Source organism: Delphinapterus leucas, chromosome 19, assembly GCF_059928025.1.
Source record: "Delphinapterus leucas isolate spDelLeu-1000000601 "Yukka" chromosome 19, BTC_Dleu_Yukka2, whole genome shotgun sequence".
Classification (NCBI taxonomy): Eukaryota; Metazoa; Chordata; class Mammalia; order Artiodactyla; family Monodontidae; genus Delphinapterus; species Delphinapterus leucas.
This window is the reverse complement of record NC_143147.1, coordinates 44,164,250-44,181,620: the sequence shown is the minus strand read 5'-3', so window position 1 is coordinate 44,181,620 and position 17,371 is coordinate 44,164,250. Positions and strand designations below refer to the sequence as shown.

General features: G+C 44.1%; 1 protein-coding gene and 1 long non-coding RNA gene across 10 annotated transcripts in view; one reads left to right on the top strand and one right to left on the bottom strand.

Moving 5' to 3' along the window:
* The window catches only part of ACACA (acetyl-CoA carboxylase alpha), a 274,775-nt gene that overhangs the window by 30,738 nt on the left and 226,666 nt on the right, over positions 1-17,371 (top strand). For 4 of the 9 annotated variants that reach the window (XM_089901007.1, XM_089901001.1, XM_089901004.1 and 1 more), the window contains exon 1: positions 6,942-7,168. The exons of 2 other annotated variants lie outside the window; for them this stretch is intronic. Coding sequence is in view for 1 of the 7 variants with exons in the window: in XM_089900991.1 (XP_089757117.1) it covers positions 9,947-10,062 (116 nt within the window). In the remaining 6 variants the exon portion in view is untranslated. Of the gene's footprint in view, positions 1-6,941; positions 7,169-7,199; positions 9,813-9,920; positions 10,063-17,371 lie in introns of those variants that run through there. 3 more of the 9 variants (XM_089900991.1, XM_089901009.1, XM_089901005.1) reach the window with 3 other exon arrangements.
* LOC149746745 (uncharacterized) lies at positions 1,604-6,836 on the bottom strand. Its single transcript, XR_016388977.1, has 2 exons — positions 2,113-6,836; positions 1,604-1,727 (listed from the first exon to the last, which is right to left on the bottom strand). It is a non-coding gene; the product is annotated as an uncharacterized LOC149746745 (long non-coding RNA).

Here is a 17,371-nt window from a genome sequence, read left to right as displayed (position 1 = left end):
TTCCAGTTTGGGGCCATAAGGAACAGTGTTCCTGGGCACATTTGAAAGTTTCACCAGAGTATAAACCCAGAAATGGACACTGGGTTATAACATATGCAGGGTTCAGCCTCACTAATTAATGCCAACCTGTTTTCTAAGATGTTGTCCCCATTTACTCTCCCATCTGCAGTATATGAAAGTTCCTGTTGTCCCAAAGGGGCCAAATTGCCTTTTCAGTGTGGTACAACCGTGGGACCTAGCAGGGCCAGGCATACCCTCACAGTGCCAACCCTTTGATTGATGCTTCAGCCAGAGCCAGTTCTCCTGTTTACTTGCTCCCTACAAGTAAGGGTAAAGGATTCAGATTAACCCTAGGTCCCTGATCACATGCTCTGTTACCCTGGGAATATTGGCCTGGGGTAGTGAATTTAATAACATAATCATTCCTGAATTCATTGAGCGTCCATAGGATATTTTGTTCTTAACTGAACACTAGTGGAAATGGAGAGGGGCCCAGAGAGAAAGGGGAAAGTAATATTTTCAGCATGCCTACTATGTTCCAAGTTTTGTATTAGAAACTTTACATTTTGGTTATAACATTTAATCCAAAACACAACCTTACAAGGTATGTGTTCTACCTCAGTTTTATAGACAAGGAAACTGAGGCTCAGAAAGGAGGTCATTTGCTCAAAGTCCCGGAGCTGATTAGTGACAGAGTCAGGATTTAAAGCCTGGTTTACTTGATTAAAGAACTCAGCTCTTTACAGTGCAGAACACAGAGAAGGCTGTGTCCGTGCTGCTCCTTTGGCTAAGATTGCCAATACCAAGAACCAGTTCTTCTCAGGTCTGCTTGCTTGTATTCACTCCCAGAACTATGCTAGTCAATTGATATGGCCATCTCATTCATTGATTTAAACTACATTTTATTTTCATTCATTTTGGTTTCCTTTATCCTCTTTCTTCCTTTTTGGGTTTTTTTTTTTTTTTTTTTGCGGTACGCGGGCCTCTCACTGTTGTGGCCTCTCCCGTTGCGGAGCACAGGGTCCAGACGCGCAGGCTCAGTGGCCATGGCTCACGGGCCTAGCCGCTCTGCGGCACGTGGGATCCTCCCGGACCGGGGCACGAACCCGTGTCCCCTGCATCGGCAGGCAGACTCAACCACTGTGCCACCAGGGAAGACCCCTTTTCGTTTTCATTAAGAAATTTGGGCACATCAGCGCAGTAGTTCCACTGATAGACAAGACTTGTGTTGCTCGTTCTACTTGCTGGTCTAGTATGTTAACCAGAGGTGAGATTTAAAAAGACAGGGATGGGGCTTCCCTGGTGGCGCAGTGATTAAGAGTCCATCTTCCAATGCGGGGGACATGGGTTTGAGCCCTCGTCCGGGAGGATCCCACATGCCGCGGAGCAGCTAAGCCCGTGGGCCACAAGTACTGAGCCTGTGAGCCACAACTACTGAGCCCACATGCCACAACTGCTGAGGCCCACACGCCTGGAACCTGTGCTCTGTAGCGGGAGAGGCCACCGTGGTGAGAGACCCGTGCACCGTGGCGAGGAGTGGCCCCCACTCGCCGCAACTGGAGGGAGCCCGTGCACAGAAATGAAGACCCAATGCAGCCAAGAATAAAAACAAATACATAAATTTATTTTAAAAAATAATAAAAATAAAAAGACAGGATGGGGTCTTCCTTGGCGGTCCAGTAGTTAAGACTCTGCAATCCCTGGTTGGGGAGCTAAGATCCCCCATGCTGTGCAGCCAAAAATAAATAAATAATAAATAATATAAAAACCTGTCTTTAAAAAAAAAAAGACACTGAAATTTTCTGGCACAAGTTATGATACAGGGAAACTTTAAGACTGAAGGGATGAAAAGGATAAAAGGAAGTTGAGCAATGGCTCAGTTTTCCTTTAAAGGCTCTACAAAAATTATTAGTGTATTTTATTATTTACTGTGTTTCATATATAATAATAGTAGTGGAGGGTGAAGGTGTTTGTTTGCGGTAGACAGGTGAGAAAGGAGGAGGAGAGGTAGCAGGAGAAATGCAGCAGGAGAAAGCTGGGTCGGACACGGGAGAAATGGAGACGCTGGGGAAGCTGAAGAGAAGGTGAGGCAGGAGCAGGGAGTAAACTCACCGGGAGCGCTCTCACGGGCCTGCAGGAGAGTGAGGTCAGAGATGAGAAGGTTTAAAGCTGATCAATATAAAGTGTTAGGGGCTTCCCCGGTGGCGCAGTGGTTGAGAGTCCGCCTGCCGATGCTGGGGGATGCGGGTTGGTGCCCCGGTCCGGGAGGATCCCACGTGCCGTGGAGCGGCTGGGCCCGTGAGCCATGGCCGCTGAGCCTGCGCGTCCGGAGCCTGTGCTCCGCAACGGGAGAAGCCATGGAAGTGAGAGGCTCGCGTACCGTAAAAAAAAAAAAAATAAGTTAGAATCCCAGGATCGGGCAAGACCTCAACAAGTTATTTTCCCGGCCTTCAGATAAAGGTCCCCTTATACTTTCTTTAGGTATTTAGTTATGAAGTGTATAGGACTTAGAAAGGGCGTTTTAAAAAAAAAAAAAGATGCTGGAGGTGTCATGTAAGAGGCAGCCAGGCTTTGGTGACTGCCAATTATGGATGGCACAGATAGGGACTGGAAGTGTCTGGGATTGGATAATAAGGAGGGAGGGAGAGCTGATATGCCTTGTGAAAACACAAGTGTCCATGTGAAAACATCGTGGGGAGTCTCCACTGGGAACACTGTCCTTCGTTGTGTAATCTTACCTTTCATCATCAGGACCAGACTTACAAGGTGGCCTCCCTGAGGACATTTTCTGACCTTATGGTGTGAAGTTCCCTCAGGCTTTTAACCCTGGACAAACCTGAACGGTTGACTAGAGCAAAGGAACATAGTGTTCTGATAAGGCCTTAGTGTCTTCTTTTTCTTCTGTCTCACAACTGGAGCCTCAATTCTGCTCAAGGCACTGACTTTCTTGATGAAGTCTGTCCATCTGTAAAGCAGCTAAGTATCCTAATGGAGGTTTTGCCTCCCAGAAGTGACCTGAAGACGGACAAGCAGACATCAGGAGCAGAGTGGCCTCTCAGGTACAGAGCCAGCCTTTATTTTAGTCAATGAAGCCCGTATGAATATCTCTACCTAGCTATGGAGGGGGAGTACCAAACTGTAAGACATGCTCTCTGCCTTTAAGATTAAAATTCAGCTGGAGAGCTAAAACCAACATAGACACAAAAAATTTTAGCCTAATGCTGAACCACGTGGTGGTGACCAGATTGCTAGAGGAGTTCAGAGGAAGGATAAATCAGTAGGAGCTGGACATGTAAAAGAGATCTTCTTAGAGAAAATGGGCTCCTAAGGACTAGAAAAATTCAGAAAATTAGGAAGGGGGAAGGATAAGTTTGCCAGCATAAGCAAAGGTAAAAGTAAGCATGGCAAGAGCTGGAAGCCGGATAAGAGTATATGTTCTATATTGGGGACCAGTGGGAAATAACATCACAGTGTATCCCCTATCCTCTGTCCTAAAGGTCCATCACTGACATTGCCACTTAAGGAATTTGGAACCATGGCCAGAGAGCCACCAGGACAGGATGCTCTTCATGGGTCCATTTTCTATTCGGGCACTTTCTTTCCTCCTTTGGTTCAACTTTGGCCTGACCTGACAGACTTTCCTGTCCAGGAAGTACAGGTGTGTAGGACACATTGCTGTTTATCAGAGACATGTGGTAGCAAAGAGGGGGACAATAATGATAAATCCTAAACTGTTGTTCTTAACTCCAGGGTGAATAATTACTGCTTTAAAAAAAAGTCTACAGTGGGGCTGGGAGTCTGTATTTTTAACAAGCACCTACTGATTCTGTTTCAAGATGGTCTGTGGAACATACTTTGAGAAACACTACCATAAACTAAAGTAGAATTGACAATGAAGTGCTAAAATGTCCCAGACAATGACACACATACTGTTATATATTTCTGGGCTTACTCAGATTTGAGAATTTATTCTCTATCTATGGCTCTTATAAAACTTACATGGTTATCATTTAAGGAGTAAGATCTAGACGCTCTGTTTTGGTGTTTAGTTTTGTCTTCCCAACTAGATTGGGATCATCTTAAAGACAGGGATGCCCTCAGGCCTTTCTTATTTTCCCTGTAGTAGGGTGAGAGACCATCATTTTTTTTTTAATTAATTAATTAATTTATTTCGGGTGTGCCAGGTCTTAGTTGCGGCATGCGGGATCTTTTAGTTGTGGCATGAAGACTCTTAGTTGTGGCATGCATGTGGGATCTTGTTCCCCGACCAGGGATAGAACCTGGGCCCCCTGCATTGGGAATGCCGAGTCTTACCCACTGGACCACCAGGGAAGTCCCGAGAGACCATCTTTAAGGTTGGAAAGTAGCTAGAATTCTTAGGAAAAAATCCCTGATAACTTTATCTAACCTTCTTGAAAAACCTGAAGGCCATTTGATATTTGGGAACTTTTATTAGTTTTCTAGGGCTGCCGTAATAGAGTATTACAGACTGGATGGCTTAAACAATAGAAGTTAATTTCTTCACAATTCTAGAGGCTGTAAGTCCAAGATTGTGTCAGCAGAGTTGGTTTCTTCTCAGGCTTCTCTCTTTGGCTTGTAGATGGCCATCTTCTCCAGCAAAACAGCCACATTGTGGTAAGTGCTTCATCAACTGTGATTCACAGATGGTCTTCCCTGTATGTGTGTCTGTGCCCTAATCTCCTCTTCTTATAAGGACACTAGTCATTTGGAATTAGGGCCCACCTAATGACCTCATTTTAATTCAATTTCCTCTTTAAAGAAAGAGCCTATCTCCAAATATACTCACATTCTGAGGTGCTGGGGGTTGGGACTTGGACATAGAAATTTTAGAACACAATTCAGCCTAGAACACAATTCAGCCCATTACAGCCTCTAGTTTCAGCATCTCGAAATGTGCCACTCACTCCCTTCTGTCACACCTGTTAGTCTTGTATAAAGTTCTCTCCACCCTTTAGCCTTCCTCCTCCACTTTTTACAGACATAAGCTTGTGTGGCAAGTACCCATGGAACAGCTCTAAAGAGCCTGTAGTAGATAGAGATAGGCAGGTTGTGGCATGCACCAAACAGCACAACACTTAGGAGGTGTTAAAATTCCAGGTGTACTGTCTTAGAGACACACCTCTCTGCCCAGTTGTCTTACCGTTTGATAACAATAATTAGATTATTATATGTAAGTGGTGTATCCTAACTCATTCTTCATTTTCTTTCACGGCAGCTCATTCATTAGGCCTTTCCTTGGCTAGTTCTTTAGAGAGCTCAGTTACTTCAAAAGTTCAGTGAGGTCAAAAAGCAGGCCATGTAAGGGCTTGCTGAAGTTTCCCATAAGGACAGTTTTTGAGCACCACTCCCTGGTTTTGCAGTGCTCCTGAGGCTGATAAACAGCAACATCACTAAGAAAGAACCTATTATAAGTAATAGGAACTAGGAAAGGTAGATGAAAAAGAAAACAGGCAACCTCAAGATTTCTGGTTCTTTACAAAGTCACTTCTTTCATAGAGCACTATCAGGGAGAGGCAAAGCTTCCCTCTTCCCAGGACTTTTTTTTCCGCGAGTCAGTCAAGTCAAACATCTTGTTAAGCCTTGAGGTTTTGCTCAGTTATCTTTACATCCTGATTTTCCGCTCTTTGTTCAAATGACAGATGTACCTAATGACAGTTATTGTGAAACATGGGTCACTTCTCTGTAAAGTTCACATTTTCTTTCTAAATTTCTGTTTCCAGTCTCTATTATTTTAAAGTAGGTTGGTAAACTCTTGGAGGAGCCAGCACCTAGTGGTATGATGAGGGCTCCTAGATGAATACTCTTTCCTGTTGACCACCCTTTCCATCCTCCTGCTTCTGCTTCCACCCAAGAACTTCTGACCTCAGGTGGTGTATCTATACCCTATTCACTTTTTGCCCTCTGGCACAGAACTTCTTCTGGCACCAAACTGTCATCCTCTGTGCCTCTGGACCTTTAGCACAAGCTTGTGCAAGGATCAGAAAAGTACTCTGGGCAGGGTTGGAAGGAGTTAAACTCACCCATTCTTCTGAAGTGCAATTTTCTCCAATTTTCTTTCTCTCCTGCCCTATAGTTGTATTATATGTTGGGACTCTTTCCAGTTACTATTAATTTTCAACACACAGCCACCATGAAAGTCTTGCTATAAAATAACTGGCAAAACTAGAAAAATTGGTTGGCTTCTTCTCAAAGGCCTGGTGTAGCCACCGTGGAGGTGGGGAGGCACGCTCCTTTCGGAGAAGTCAGGAGTTGACTGCCATCACTTTCCGGGCTCGGGGCAGGCACAGGAGCCTGTCCTTTGGCACCCTGCCCTTCTTACAGAGCTTCCTTCATCGAGGCTTCCCCTCAATGCTTCAGGATCCAGCCCCTCAGACTCCTTCGGGGCGGGCAAGCCCAGCGAGGCCGGTTATGTTGTCTCAGAATAGGCGTTAGTTTGCCTGCACTAACTTGGAAACCACGCTGTGTGATCCTGGGCAATTCACGGATGCGATACCCACCTCCTCGGGGCGCTGGGATTGAACACGGTGAGGTGTTCTCGCACGCCGCCAGCCCCACTCAGTCCTGATCCCTTCCGGGCTCTGTTCCCGCGCAGCGAGCCGGCAGGCCCCCGCATCTCTCAGGGGTGGGAGGGGCGTGTGGGGCCAGTCCCCCATTCCCCCATCTGCCGGGAGGGGGAGGCGCCCGGCCGGCCGTACACCGCCCCCGGAGAAAGGGCCCGCGGCCACCGGGGACCCGCCCGCCCTCTAGCCGCTGGGCTCCGAATGGCAGAGCGGCGCTCGGACCATCCGCATCGCCTCACGTCGCCCCGCCCCGCGCCTCTCTCCCATTGGCTGTCGCCAGGCCCTCCCGGCCCGCGCCTCTCCTGGCTGCCACCCGCACCGCGCCGCCGCCGGGAGCGGGGTCGGAGGTGAACGGCCTCGAGTAACCCCGGACGTAGTCACCTCACGGGGCTCGCCGGCTGAGGTGGGAGCGGGGGCGGGGCGGGGCCAGCGCCGTGAAGCCCCGCCCCTCCCCCGTGTGCCGGGTCGGCCTGGTGCTGCGCGCCTGTCAGCCATCGCCGGAGCTGCCGGCGTCTCCTCCCGCCCAGCACCGCCTCCGCGCAGGGGCTCCGGTACAGCCGGACCTCCGACGCCGCCGCCGCCTTGAGGTGAGGGGAGGGCCGCCCCGGAGCCTGCGATCCGGGACCGGGAGAGGCTGGGCCCCGGGGAGGGGCGGCGGCTGCGAGGGGCCGCCTCCCATCTTCCGCCGCACGCGGCCCGGGCTTCATCCCGTCCGGACCCGGTGCTTGGCAGCCCAGCCCTCCCCGCAGCTCTGGGGCCTCGAGTTCCCCTCTGGGGAGGCCTGGGGGGGCCTGGGGTCTCCGGGCGTGGGAACTCAGACCCCGGAACTGGGAGGCGTACAGCCCAGGGCCTCTAGGAAGGGGCTGGTGAGACTGCCTGGAGCGGGTCCCTTCATCCTCCCGCCCCAGCCCCGGCGTGGTCTGATCCCTTCCAGACCCCTGTCTCTAATGGGACCCTGCGCTCGGGAAAGGGAGAAGGACCCACGTGGGAGGAGGATGTTGAGGGTTGGGTTCAGTTGCGCTGGAACTCTGCCTCTTTTGCAGAGTGAGGTGTGGGGTGCAGAGACCCGGGCTTCTGTTGCTCTCGCTGTGTCTTTGTATCGTGGTGGGAGCCAGGGCTGGACGAGGTGTCCCTTGCCAGTTCCTGCTCCCAGGGTTTTATTATGTTTTCTGTGTGGGACGTAGTAAAGGTACATGCCTGCTCTTAACTCAATCCCTCACCTTTGCCATACTTACCAAGGGAAGCTATTGGAGATAGGACATCGCAAGGTGGTGTGAGGCTAATGATTCCAGAGGAAAGCGTGCCTGAAGGTCTTGCCCGGGTCAGCGCCAACATTATTTTTGCATATGGACGCGGGAAGGTGGCCACTAGCCGACACTTGGAATCAGCTCTAAATATCAGGGACTCCAAGTAGGCCTTGTGGGTTTTATAGAAACAAGTAAGAATAAGCTAAAAACTGCTCAGGTTGCCGAAATACTTTAACTTTAGGTGTTTTTGTTTGGGGGTTTAAGATTGAAATCAAAAGACCCCAGGAATTCCTGATTCCATTTCTCCTTAAGCAGTGTTTCAGTAATTTCCCAATGTGTGGAACAAACCTAATAGCCTAGTCTTGAGTCTCAGAAGTTGGTCCCCCTTGACTCTGTTTTCATTCTTTTTTTTTCTCCCAGTCCACAGTGCAGATTGAGAAGCATGCTTTGGTTACATGCTTTCTTCTTCCTGGGGGGTGGGGGGGGTAGGAATTCTCTGCTTTGTCTCTTGCTTCTTGGTGGGGATGCCTTGGATGTCTGTGAGGAGAAGGCTTTCTGTGCTGCCTATTTGATAGGCACTTTTTTTTTTTTTTTTTTGTGGTACGCGGGCCTCTCACTGTTGTGGCCTCTCCCGTTGCGGAGCACAGGCTCTGGACACGCAGGCTCGGCGGCCATGGCTTACATGCCCAGCCGCTCCGCGGCATGTGGGATCTTCCCGGACCGGGGCACGAACCCGTGTCCCCTGCATCGGCAGGCGGACTCTCAACCACTGCGCCACCAGGGAAGCCCCTTGATAGGCACTTTTAAAAAAGCACTGTGGTCTAATAGAGCAGGATGCCTGCTTACTACAAAATAGCAACTCTCTTCTCCTGCCTCGGTTTCCTCATTTCCAATAACAGGAGGACTCTTGTGACTCCAAAAAAATTACCAAACATTGGAAAATGGCATATGAAAGATGTCAAAGGCAAAGAATTTATGAAGTTCCCTGTGTTTACATGTTGTAGAAGTTTTGTTTTGAATTACCAGTGCAGAATAGAAATACATCTAGCATAAGATTTAATTATTTTTAAAGTTTGAAGAAATACTGAGAAATTGTGACATTTGGCTTAATGATCTTATAGTTCAGATGACTAGATTATGTCAAAGAACTGGCATTGCGAAAGCCAGCCTTAAAACTCTCTCATCAGATCCTTACCTTTTCAAAGTGCTGTGGACATGGTTCAGGTGTAGATCACTACGTAACATTCTATTTCCTTTTCAGTCAATGACTAGGAAACTTTTTTAAAAAAATTAATTTATTTATTTTTGGCTGCGTTGGGTCTTCCTTGCTGCGCGCAGGCTTTCTCTAGTTGCGGCGAGTCGGGGCTACTCTTCGTTGTGGTGTGCGGGCTTCTCATTGCAGTGGCTTCTCTTGTTGCAGGGCACGGGCTCTAGGCGCGCGGGCTTCAGTAGTTGTGGCACATGGGCTCAGTAGTTGTGGCTCATGGGCTCTAGAGCACAGGCTTGGAAGTTGTGGCACACGGGCTTAGCTGCTCCGCGGTATGTGGGATCCTCCCGGACCAGGGCTCGAACCCGTGTCTCCTGCATTGGCAGGTGGATTCTTAACCACTGTGCCACCAGGGAAGCTCTAGGAAACTTTTTTTACCTGTCACACAGACTGGTTTAACAGGTCTGGGGCTAGTGGTTTTTTTCTTAAAAAAAAATTTCTTTTTGATAGCTAATATCCTAAAAGTCTTGGTTTAGAAAAGAAGTAAATTAAAATAAAAGTTATTGGAATAATACATTGGAATTTAGTATTTCTAGTTGGAGGAGTCTTTTTACAATTCAGAAAAAGGTTTTTATATCATTATCTAACATGTTCTTAAAGATTAACAATAACAGCAGATACACATCAAGCGTCTTTCCAAGCCCTTAAAACAATAAGATTGTGAAGAAGTAAATGAACACCAAACACTCACTGGCCAAAAAAAATTTAACTATTGAGGTGAGTAACATTTTTATTTATTTTATTTAATTAATTAATTAATTAATTAATTAATTTTGCGGTACGCGGGCCTCTCACTGTTGTGGCCTCTCCCGTTGCGGAGCATAGGCTCCGGACGCACAGGCTCAGCGGCCATGGCTCACGGGCCTAGCCGCTCCGCGACATGTGGGATATTCCCGGACCAGGGCACGAACCTGTGTCCCCTGCATCGGCAGGCGGACTCTGAACCACTGCGCCACCAGGGAAGCCTGTGAGTAACATTTTTAAAGGAAGCCTTCATTGATCTTCCACTTTAACAGATTATTGCTTAACTCGTTTTTTGTTTGTTTCACTAATTTTAAAATTTAGTGAGTATTCACTACTTTACTTGGATCTAATGGACTGTGTGAGATGATATTAAATAGAGGAAACTATGACAAGTATGTCATAAGGCCTCTTCACTTACACAAAGAGTATGAATCTGATTGATAGGGCATAGGTTTTTATGAGTTCAACAAGTCAATCTTACTGAGTATGCTCTAATGATACCCAGTTCTCTTACCAGTTTGTTATTTACTCACGCTACCATAAAGCCATTTAGCCTCTAGTCTCAGGATGTTTAAGGAAGCAAGTGAAAAGAGACTTCAACAACAAGGGATGTTAATGCCTTACCCAAAGGTTGGTGGCCCCAATTGGTTCGCCCTTCCAATGATGTTATTTGGGATTTAGGCTTATTCCATCCTTTCAGCATGCTGCACTCACCCACCTTTATATAAGGAACCACAGTAGTGTTTACCATCACATGACATCAGGAATTGAAATTGCATGGCAGAGTGGTCATCCCAGACAGAATAAGCTTGTATAATGATTTTCATTTTTGGAAATGGTAACATGAAGTTTGAAAATTCTGAATGAATTCATGGAGTTAAGTTTGAAAAGCAGACTCAGTTTTAGAGAATTTTTTTCAAGAAGTATAAGGTTTCATTTATGAATATTTGGCTATCTCTTATGGTAGAAATAGAGAGTGCACTCACTAATGGAGTTCCTAAAAATTACCCTCAGTTTTTGTAGACTGCTCAAATCTTAAGTCCTTAAGTCATATAAGTTGGCACACATGTATATGTATGCATTTATACACATACCAAGTTGGGGGGGTTAGTAGGTTGATAGGAGCTTGATTAGTTTTTAAGTTTACTAGGTGTTATATCAGTAAATTGGCATCAAGACGACAGATAGCTGGGTTGTTTGTGTTTTGTGCTTCAGCATTTAGTAGTAGTCCTGGGCCTGACAAGGCAAGCTGTTTAATTTCCCTTTGATTCCATTTTATAAAAATCCAAGTACTGAAGAGAACTTTTAGTTTTTGAATGTACCTTAGGATTTTTCTAGTCCAGCTTTACACTTAATATGAAAATATTCTATCTGATACTCCTGTTGAAAACTTCCAGCTATTCATTGAGGAGACGACAGAGTCAGTTACACAGTAACACATATTAATAAATGAGTGAATGACGTGCCATTTGTCTACTTAAATGCTCAGGCAGATATGAGATGAGTAAGAGTAGCATGAAACTAATGGGTAAAGCCTTTTATTAAACTTATTTAAAATCTTTAGTTATGCTAATACATAAGTAATATGTTCACATAGTTCAAAATTTTAAATGTACAAAAGCGTATACAGTGACAGGCTCTGTCCTAACTTTGTCTTGCAGCCACTCAGTTCCCCTTACCAGAGTCAAGCAGTGTTATTTATTTCTTATTATACTTTCTTAATAGTAATTATCAGACATGTTAATTTAAATTTCAAGTTAATTATTTCTTAATAATTACCAAAGATTTTATTCATATTCAAACAGATGCTCATGTATTCTCTTCCCACTCTGCCAACTTTTTAATACAAATTATACTTACTTTACACACCATTCTTCATCTTTGGCTTCTTCACTTAACATTATAGGATGAACTGTTTGCATTTTTATTTTCATCAAAGTGATATGTGTACATAGTTTAAAAGTCATATTGGGACTTCCCTGGTGGTGCAGTGGTTAACAGTCTGCCTGCCAATTCAGGGGACACGGGTTCGATCCCTGGTCCGGGGAGATCCCACATGCCATGGAGCAACTAAACCCGTGTGCCACAACTGCTGAGCCTGTGCTCTAGAGCCCATGAGCCACAGCTACTGAGCCCGCGTGCCAGAGCTACTGAGCCCGCGTGCCAGAGCTACTGAAGCCCTCGCACCTAGAGCCCATGCTCTGCAACAAGAGAAGTCACCGCAATGAGAAGACCGTTCACCGCAACGAAGAATAGCCCCCGCTCGCCTCAACTAGAGAAAGCCTGCGGGCAGCAGCGAAGAACCAACACAGCCAAAAATAAATAAATAAATAAATTTATTAAAAAAATAAAAAAATAAAAGTCATATTGTTCCACAAAGTTTGTTACAATAAAACAGCAGTCCTTAGCCCCTTCCCACTTTCATTTATTTTAGCTGATATATTTCTTACACCCCTTTGTCTGTAAATAAAAAACTGGTCTTCCTACATCTTGATTTTTCATTTTTAGGTATTAATTGGATTCTTACTGTGGAAGATGAGGATTTGGTTCTCTTTCCTCTCCTTACCCTCACTGTTCACCTTTGCCTTTCCCATCTCCCACTATCAACTACCCAGTCAAGTTATGTTGTAACTTTTGTTCTATCAATATTCAGTCTTTACAGGTTTATGAATGTGTAACTGCTATACACAATTTGGTTGCATAAAATCCTATGATTTCTTTCCTGTACAACTCTTTCCTTGGAGTTAATAATGGTCTTGATTTTTTTTTTTTTTTTTTTTGCTTAGTTTTCTCTGTACCGATCTGTCATTATTCAACCTTACTCTTCATCATTTTCTAAATCTCTGAGGATGTTGAGATGATCAGCTATTCTATTAATTTTTATCTTCTGTAAAATCTCTCTTAGAGTCTTCTGACTGGCTCCAACCTATAAATTGTCTGCCTTCTACTTCCAGTACATAGCTGTTGTCCTGGCTTACTCTTCACTGTCATTCTGGGGGTTCTCTTTATTTCTACTCTGCTATGGAGAAATTATTTCCCATGTTTTCGCCATTATTGGTTTATTCCCTCATTTTGGTGGAGAATATTCTCCAGTGGCATCCTGAGAAAGAGTGCATGGGAGGTAAATATTTTTCCACTTACCATTATAGATTCCCCAAATTTAACGTTCATATAATATCTAATATATAGTCATACAGTATCTAATATATATATATATATATATATATGTATTACGTTTCTGCACTTGACCCAGTAATGTCCTTTATAACTGTGTATGTTTTTTTTGTTTGTTTTTGTTTTTGGCCACGCTGTGCAGCTTGCAGGATCTTAGTTCCCCGATCAGGGATTGAACTCAGCAGTGAAAGTGCTGAGTCCTAACCACTGGACTGAGGGAATTCCCTATAACTGTGTATGTTTTAATTAATGATCCAGTCAAGAGTCATTTATTACACTTGGTTCTCAAGTGTATTTAGTCTCCTTAATGTAGAACAGTCACCCTACTCTTTTTTTGTCTTTCATAGCATTTATCTTTCATTGACATTTTTAAAGACTCCAAGTCAGTTGTCTTGTAAAAGTTCCTATAACCTGGGTTTGTTTGACAATTTCATCATCATTAGATTGAAGTTAACCATCTTTGTCAAAAATACTACATTCGTAGTATCGTATACTTCTAACTGCATCACACCAAGAAGCACCTAATGTCCATTTGTCCTGTTATTGGTGAAGTTTAGTTTGAACACCTAGTTATGATGGTGTCCACCATATTTCTTCATTGTAAAAATCCCTGTTCCCTTTTGTAATTAACATGTAATCTGTGAGGTGACTTTCCAGTTTTTTTTGTTGTGGTAAAATATATATAACAAAATTTACCATCTTTTTAAAAAAATTATTTATTTATTTTTGGCTGAGTTGGGTCTTTGTTGCTGCGTGGGGGCTTTCTATAGTTGCAGTGAGCGGGGGCTACTCATGCATGCGGTGCGTGGGCTTCTCATTGCAGTGGCTTCTCTTGTTGTGGAGCACGGGCTCTAGGTACGCGGCCTTCAGTAGTTGTGGCTTGTGGGCTCTAGGGTGCAAACTCGGTAGTTGTGGTGCACGAGCTTAGTTGCTCCGTGGCATGTTGGATCTTCCTGGACCAGGGCTCGAACCCATGTCCCCTGAATTGGCAGGCGGATTCTTAACCACTGCGCCACCAGAGAAGCCCGAGGTGGGGGGCTACTCTTCATTGCTGTGAGCGGGATTCTCATTACGGTGGCTTCTCTTGTTGTGGAGCACGGGCTCTAGGTGCGTAGTTGTGGCATGTGGGCTCAGTAGTTGTGGTGCACAGGCTTTGTTGCTCTGTGGCACGTGGGATCTTCTCAGACCAGGGATCGAACCTGTGTCCCCTGCATTGGCAGGCGGATTCTTAACCACTGTGCCACCAGGGAAGTCCTAAAATTTACCATCTTATCCATTTAAGAATGTACAGTTTGGTATTAAGTACATTCATAATGCTGTGCAACTATCACTGCCATCTATCTCCAGAACTTTTTTCACCTTGTAAAACTGAACCTCTATACCCTTTAAACAATAACTCATTTTCCCCTCCCTCAGCCCCTATCAACCACCATTGTCCTTTCGGTCTATGATTTTGACTACTCTAGTTACCTCATATAAGTGGAGTCATACAGTGTTTGTCTTTTTGTGACTGACTTATTTCATCCTCAAGGTTTATTCACTTTGTAGCATATTGCTTTTTTTTGTTTGTTTTGTTTTTTTTTGCATATTGCTTTTTAAGGTTGAATAATATTGTATGTATATATCATATATTGCTTATCCATTCATCCATCAATGCACACTTGGAGTTTTTTCCAAGTTATAGCTACTCTGAATAATACTGTTAAGAACATGGGTGTACAAATATCTCTTTGAGATCCTGCATTCAGTTCTTTTGGGTATATACCCAGAAGTGGAATTGTTGGATCATATGACAATTCTATTTTGAATTTTTTGAGGAACCACCATACTGTTTTCCACAGTAACTGTACCAGTTTACATTCCCACCAACAGCACCTGAAGAGTTCTAATTTCTCCACATACTTACCAACACTTGTTTTCTGTTTTGTTTTTTTTTTTGCGGTATGCGGGCCTCTCACTGTTGTGGCCTCTCCCGTTGCGGAGCACAGGCTCCGGACGCGCAGGCTCAGTGGCCATGGCTCACGGGCCCAGCCGCTCCACGGCATGTGGGATCTTCCCAGACCGGGGCACGAACCCGTCTCCTCGTGCGTCGGCAGGCGGACTCTCAACCACTGCGCCACCAGGGAAGCCCCGATAGAGTCTTTTAATGTGCAAACTTTTTTTAATTTTTAAGAAGTCCAATTTGTCTATTTTCTTTCCTTTGTTACCTGTGCTTTTGATGGCATAGCCAAGAAATTTTTGCCAAATCCAATGTTGTGAATCTTTTGTTCTATGTTTTCTTCTAAGCATTTTATTGTTTTAGGTCTTACGTTAGGTCTTTGATCCATTTGAGTTAAATTTTTGTATATGGTCTTAGGTTAGTATCCAACTTCATTTGTTTGCATGTGGAGATCCAGTTTTCCCAGCACCATTTGTTGAAAAAGGTGTCCTTTCCCCATTAAATGGTCTTGACACCCTTGTCAAATATCATTTGACCAAAAATGCAAGGGTTTATTTCTGGGATCTCTACTGTATCCCACTGGTCTTTATGTCTGTCTTTATGCCAATACCATATGGTTTTGATTATGGTAGCTTTGTAGCAGGTCTTGAAATCAGAAGCGTGAATCCTCCATTTTGTTCTTTTTCAAGATGTTTTTTGGCTATTCAGGATCCCTTGAGATTCCATATGAATTTTAGGATAGGTTTTTCCTATTTCTGCAAAAAATGTCCTTGAGACTTTGATAGGGATTGCATTGAATTTGTAGGTCACTTTGGGCAGTATTGATATTTTCACAATATTCAGTCTTCCAATCCATGAACATGGCATGTGTTTCCATTTATTTATGTCTTTAATTTCTGTCAGCAGTGTTTTATAGTTTTCATTGTACAAGTCTTTCACCTCCTTGGTTAAGTTAATTCCTATGTATTTTATTCTTTTTGATGCTGTTGTAAATGGAATTGTTTTTGTAATTTCCTTTTCAGATTGTTCATTGTTAGTGTATAAAATGCAACTGATTTTTGTGTGTTGACTTTCTATCCTGCCACTTTGCTGAATTCATTTATTAGCTCTAACAGTTTATGTTTTTATTTTTGTGTTTTGGTGTGTGTAGAAACTTTAGAGATTTTTACAGTTAAGATCGTATCACCTGCAGAGATAATTGTATTTCTTCCTTTTCCATTTGGATGTCTTTTACCTTTTTTTTTCTTACCTAATCGCTCTGGCTAGAACTTCTATTTTGAATAGAAATTGTAGAAATGGACATCCTTGCAGTGTTTCTGATCTTAGAGGAAAGCTTTTAGTCTTTCATCATTGAGTATGATGTTTGCTGTGGGGTTTTCGTATATGACCTTTTTTTTGAAATTTTATTTATTTATTTTTGGCTGCGTGGGATCTTTGTTGCTGTTTGTGGGCTTTCTCTAGTTGCGGTGAGCGGGGGCTACTCTTCGTGGCGGTGTGCGGGCTTCTCATTGAGGTGGCTCCTCTTGTCGTGGAGCACAGGCTCTAGGCATGCGGACTTCAGTAGTTGTGGCTTGTGGGCTCTAGAGCGCAGCCTCGTAGTTCTGGCGCATGGGCTTAGCTGCTCTGCGGCATGTGGGATCTTCCCAGCCCAGGGCTTGAACCCGTGTCCCCTGCATTGGCAGGTGTATTCTTAACCACTGCGCCACCAGGGAAGCCCTTGTTGAGTGTTTTTATCATGAAAGTGTGTTGAATTTTATCAAATGCTTTTTCTGTAATAATTGAGATGATCATGTGAGTGTTTTTTCCCTTCGTTCTGATAATGTGGTGTATTACATTGATTTGTGTATGTTGAATCATCTTTGCATTCTAGGAATCCAGTGGAATCCTTGCATCCCAGTTGTTGATGGTGGGTAAGCCTTTTAATATGCTGCTGAATTCTGTTTGCTAGTTTTTTGCTGAGGATGTTAATAAGGAATATTAGTCTTTAGCTTTCCTTTCTTATAATGTCTTTGTCTTTGGTATCAGAATAAACCTCATAGAATGAGTTAGGAAGTGTTCTCTTCAATTTTTTGGAAAAGTTTGAGAAGAATTGATACTAGTTCTTCTTTAATTGTTTGGTAGAATTCACCAGGGAAGCCATCAGATCCAGGGCTTTTCTTTGTTGGGAGATTTTTGATTACTGTTCTCCTTACCAGTTATAGGTCTATTCAGATTTTCTGTTTCTTTGTGATTTAGTTTTGGTGTGTTTTTGTTTCTAGGACTTTATCCATTTCATCCAGGTTATCCAATTTGTTGGCATACAGTTCATAGTACTCTCTTACAATCCTTTTCCTTTCTGTAGAATAAGTAGTGATGTGCCCACTTTCATTTCTGATTTTAGTAATTTGAGTCTTCTTTTTTTCATAGTCTGTCTAGTAAA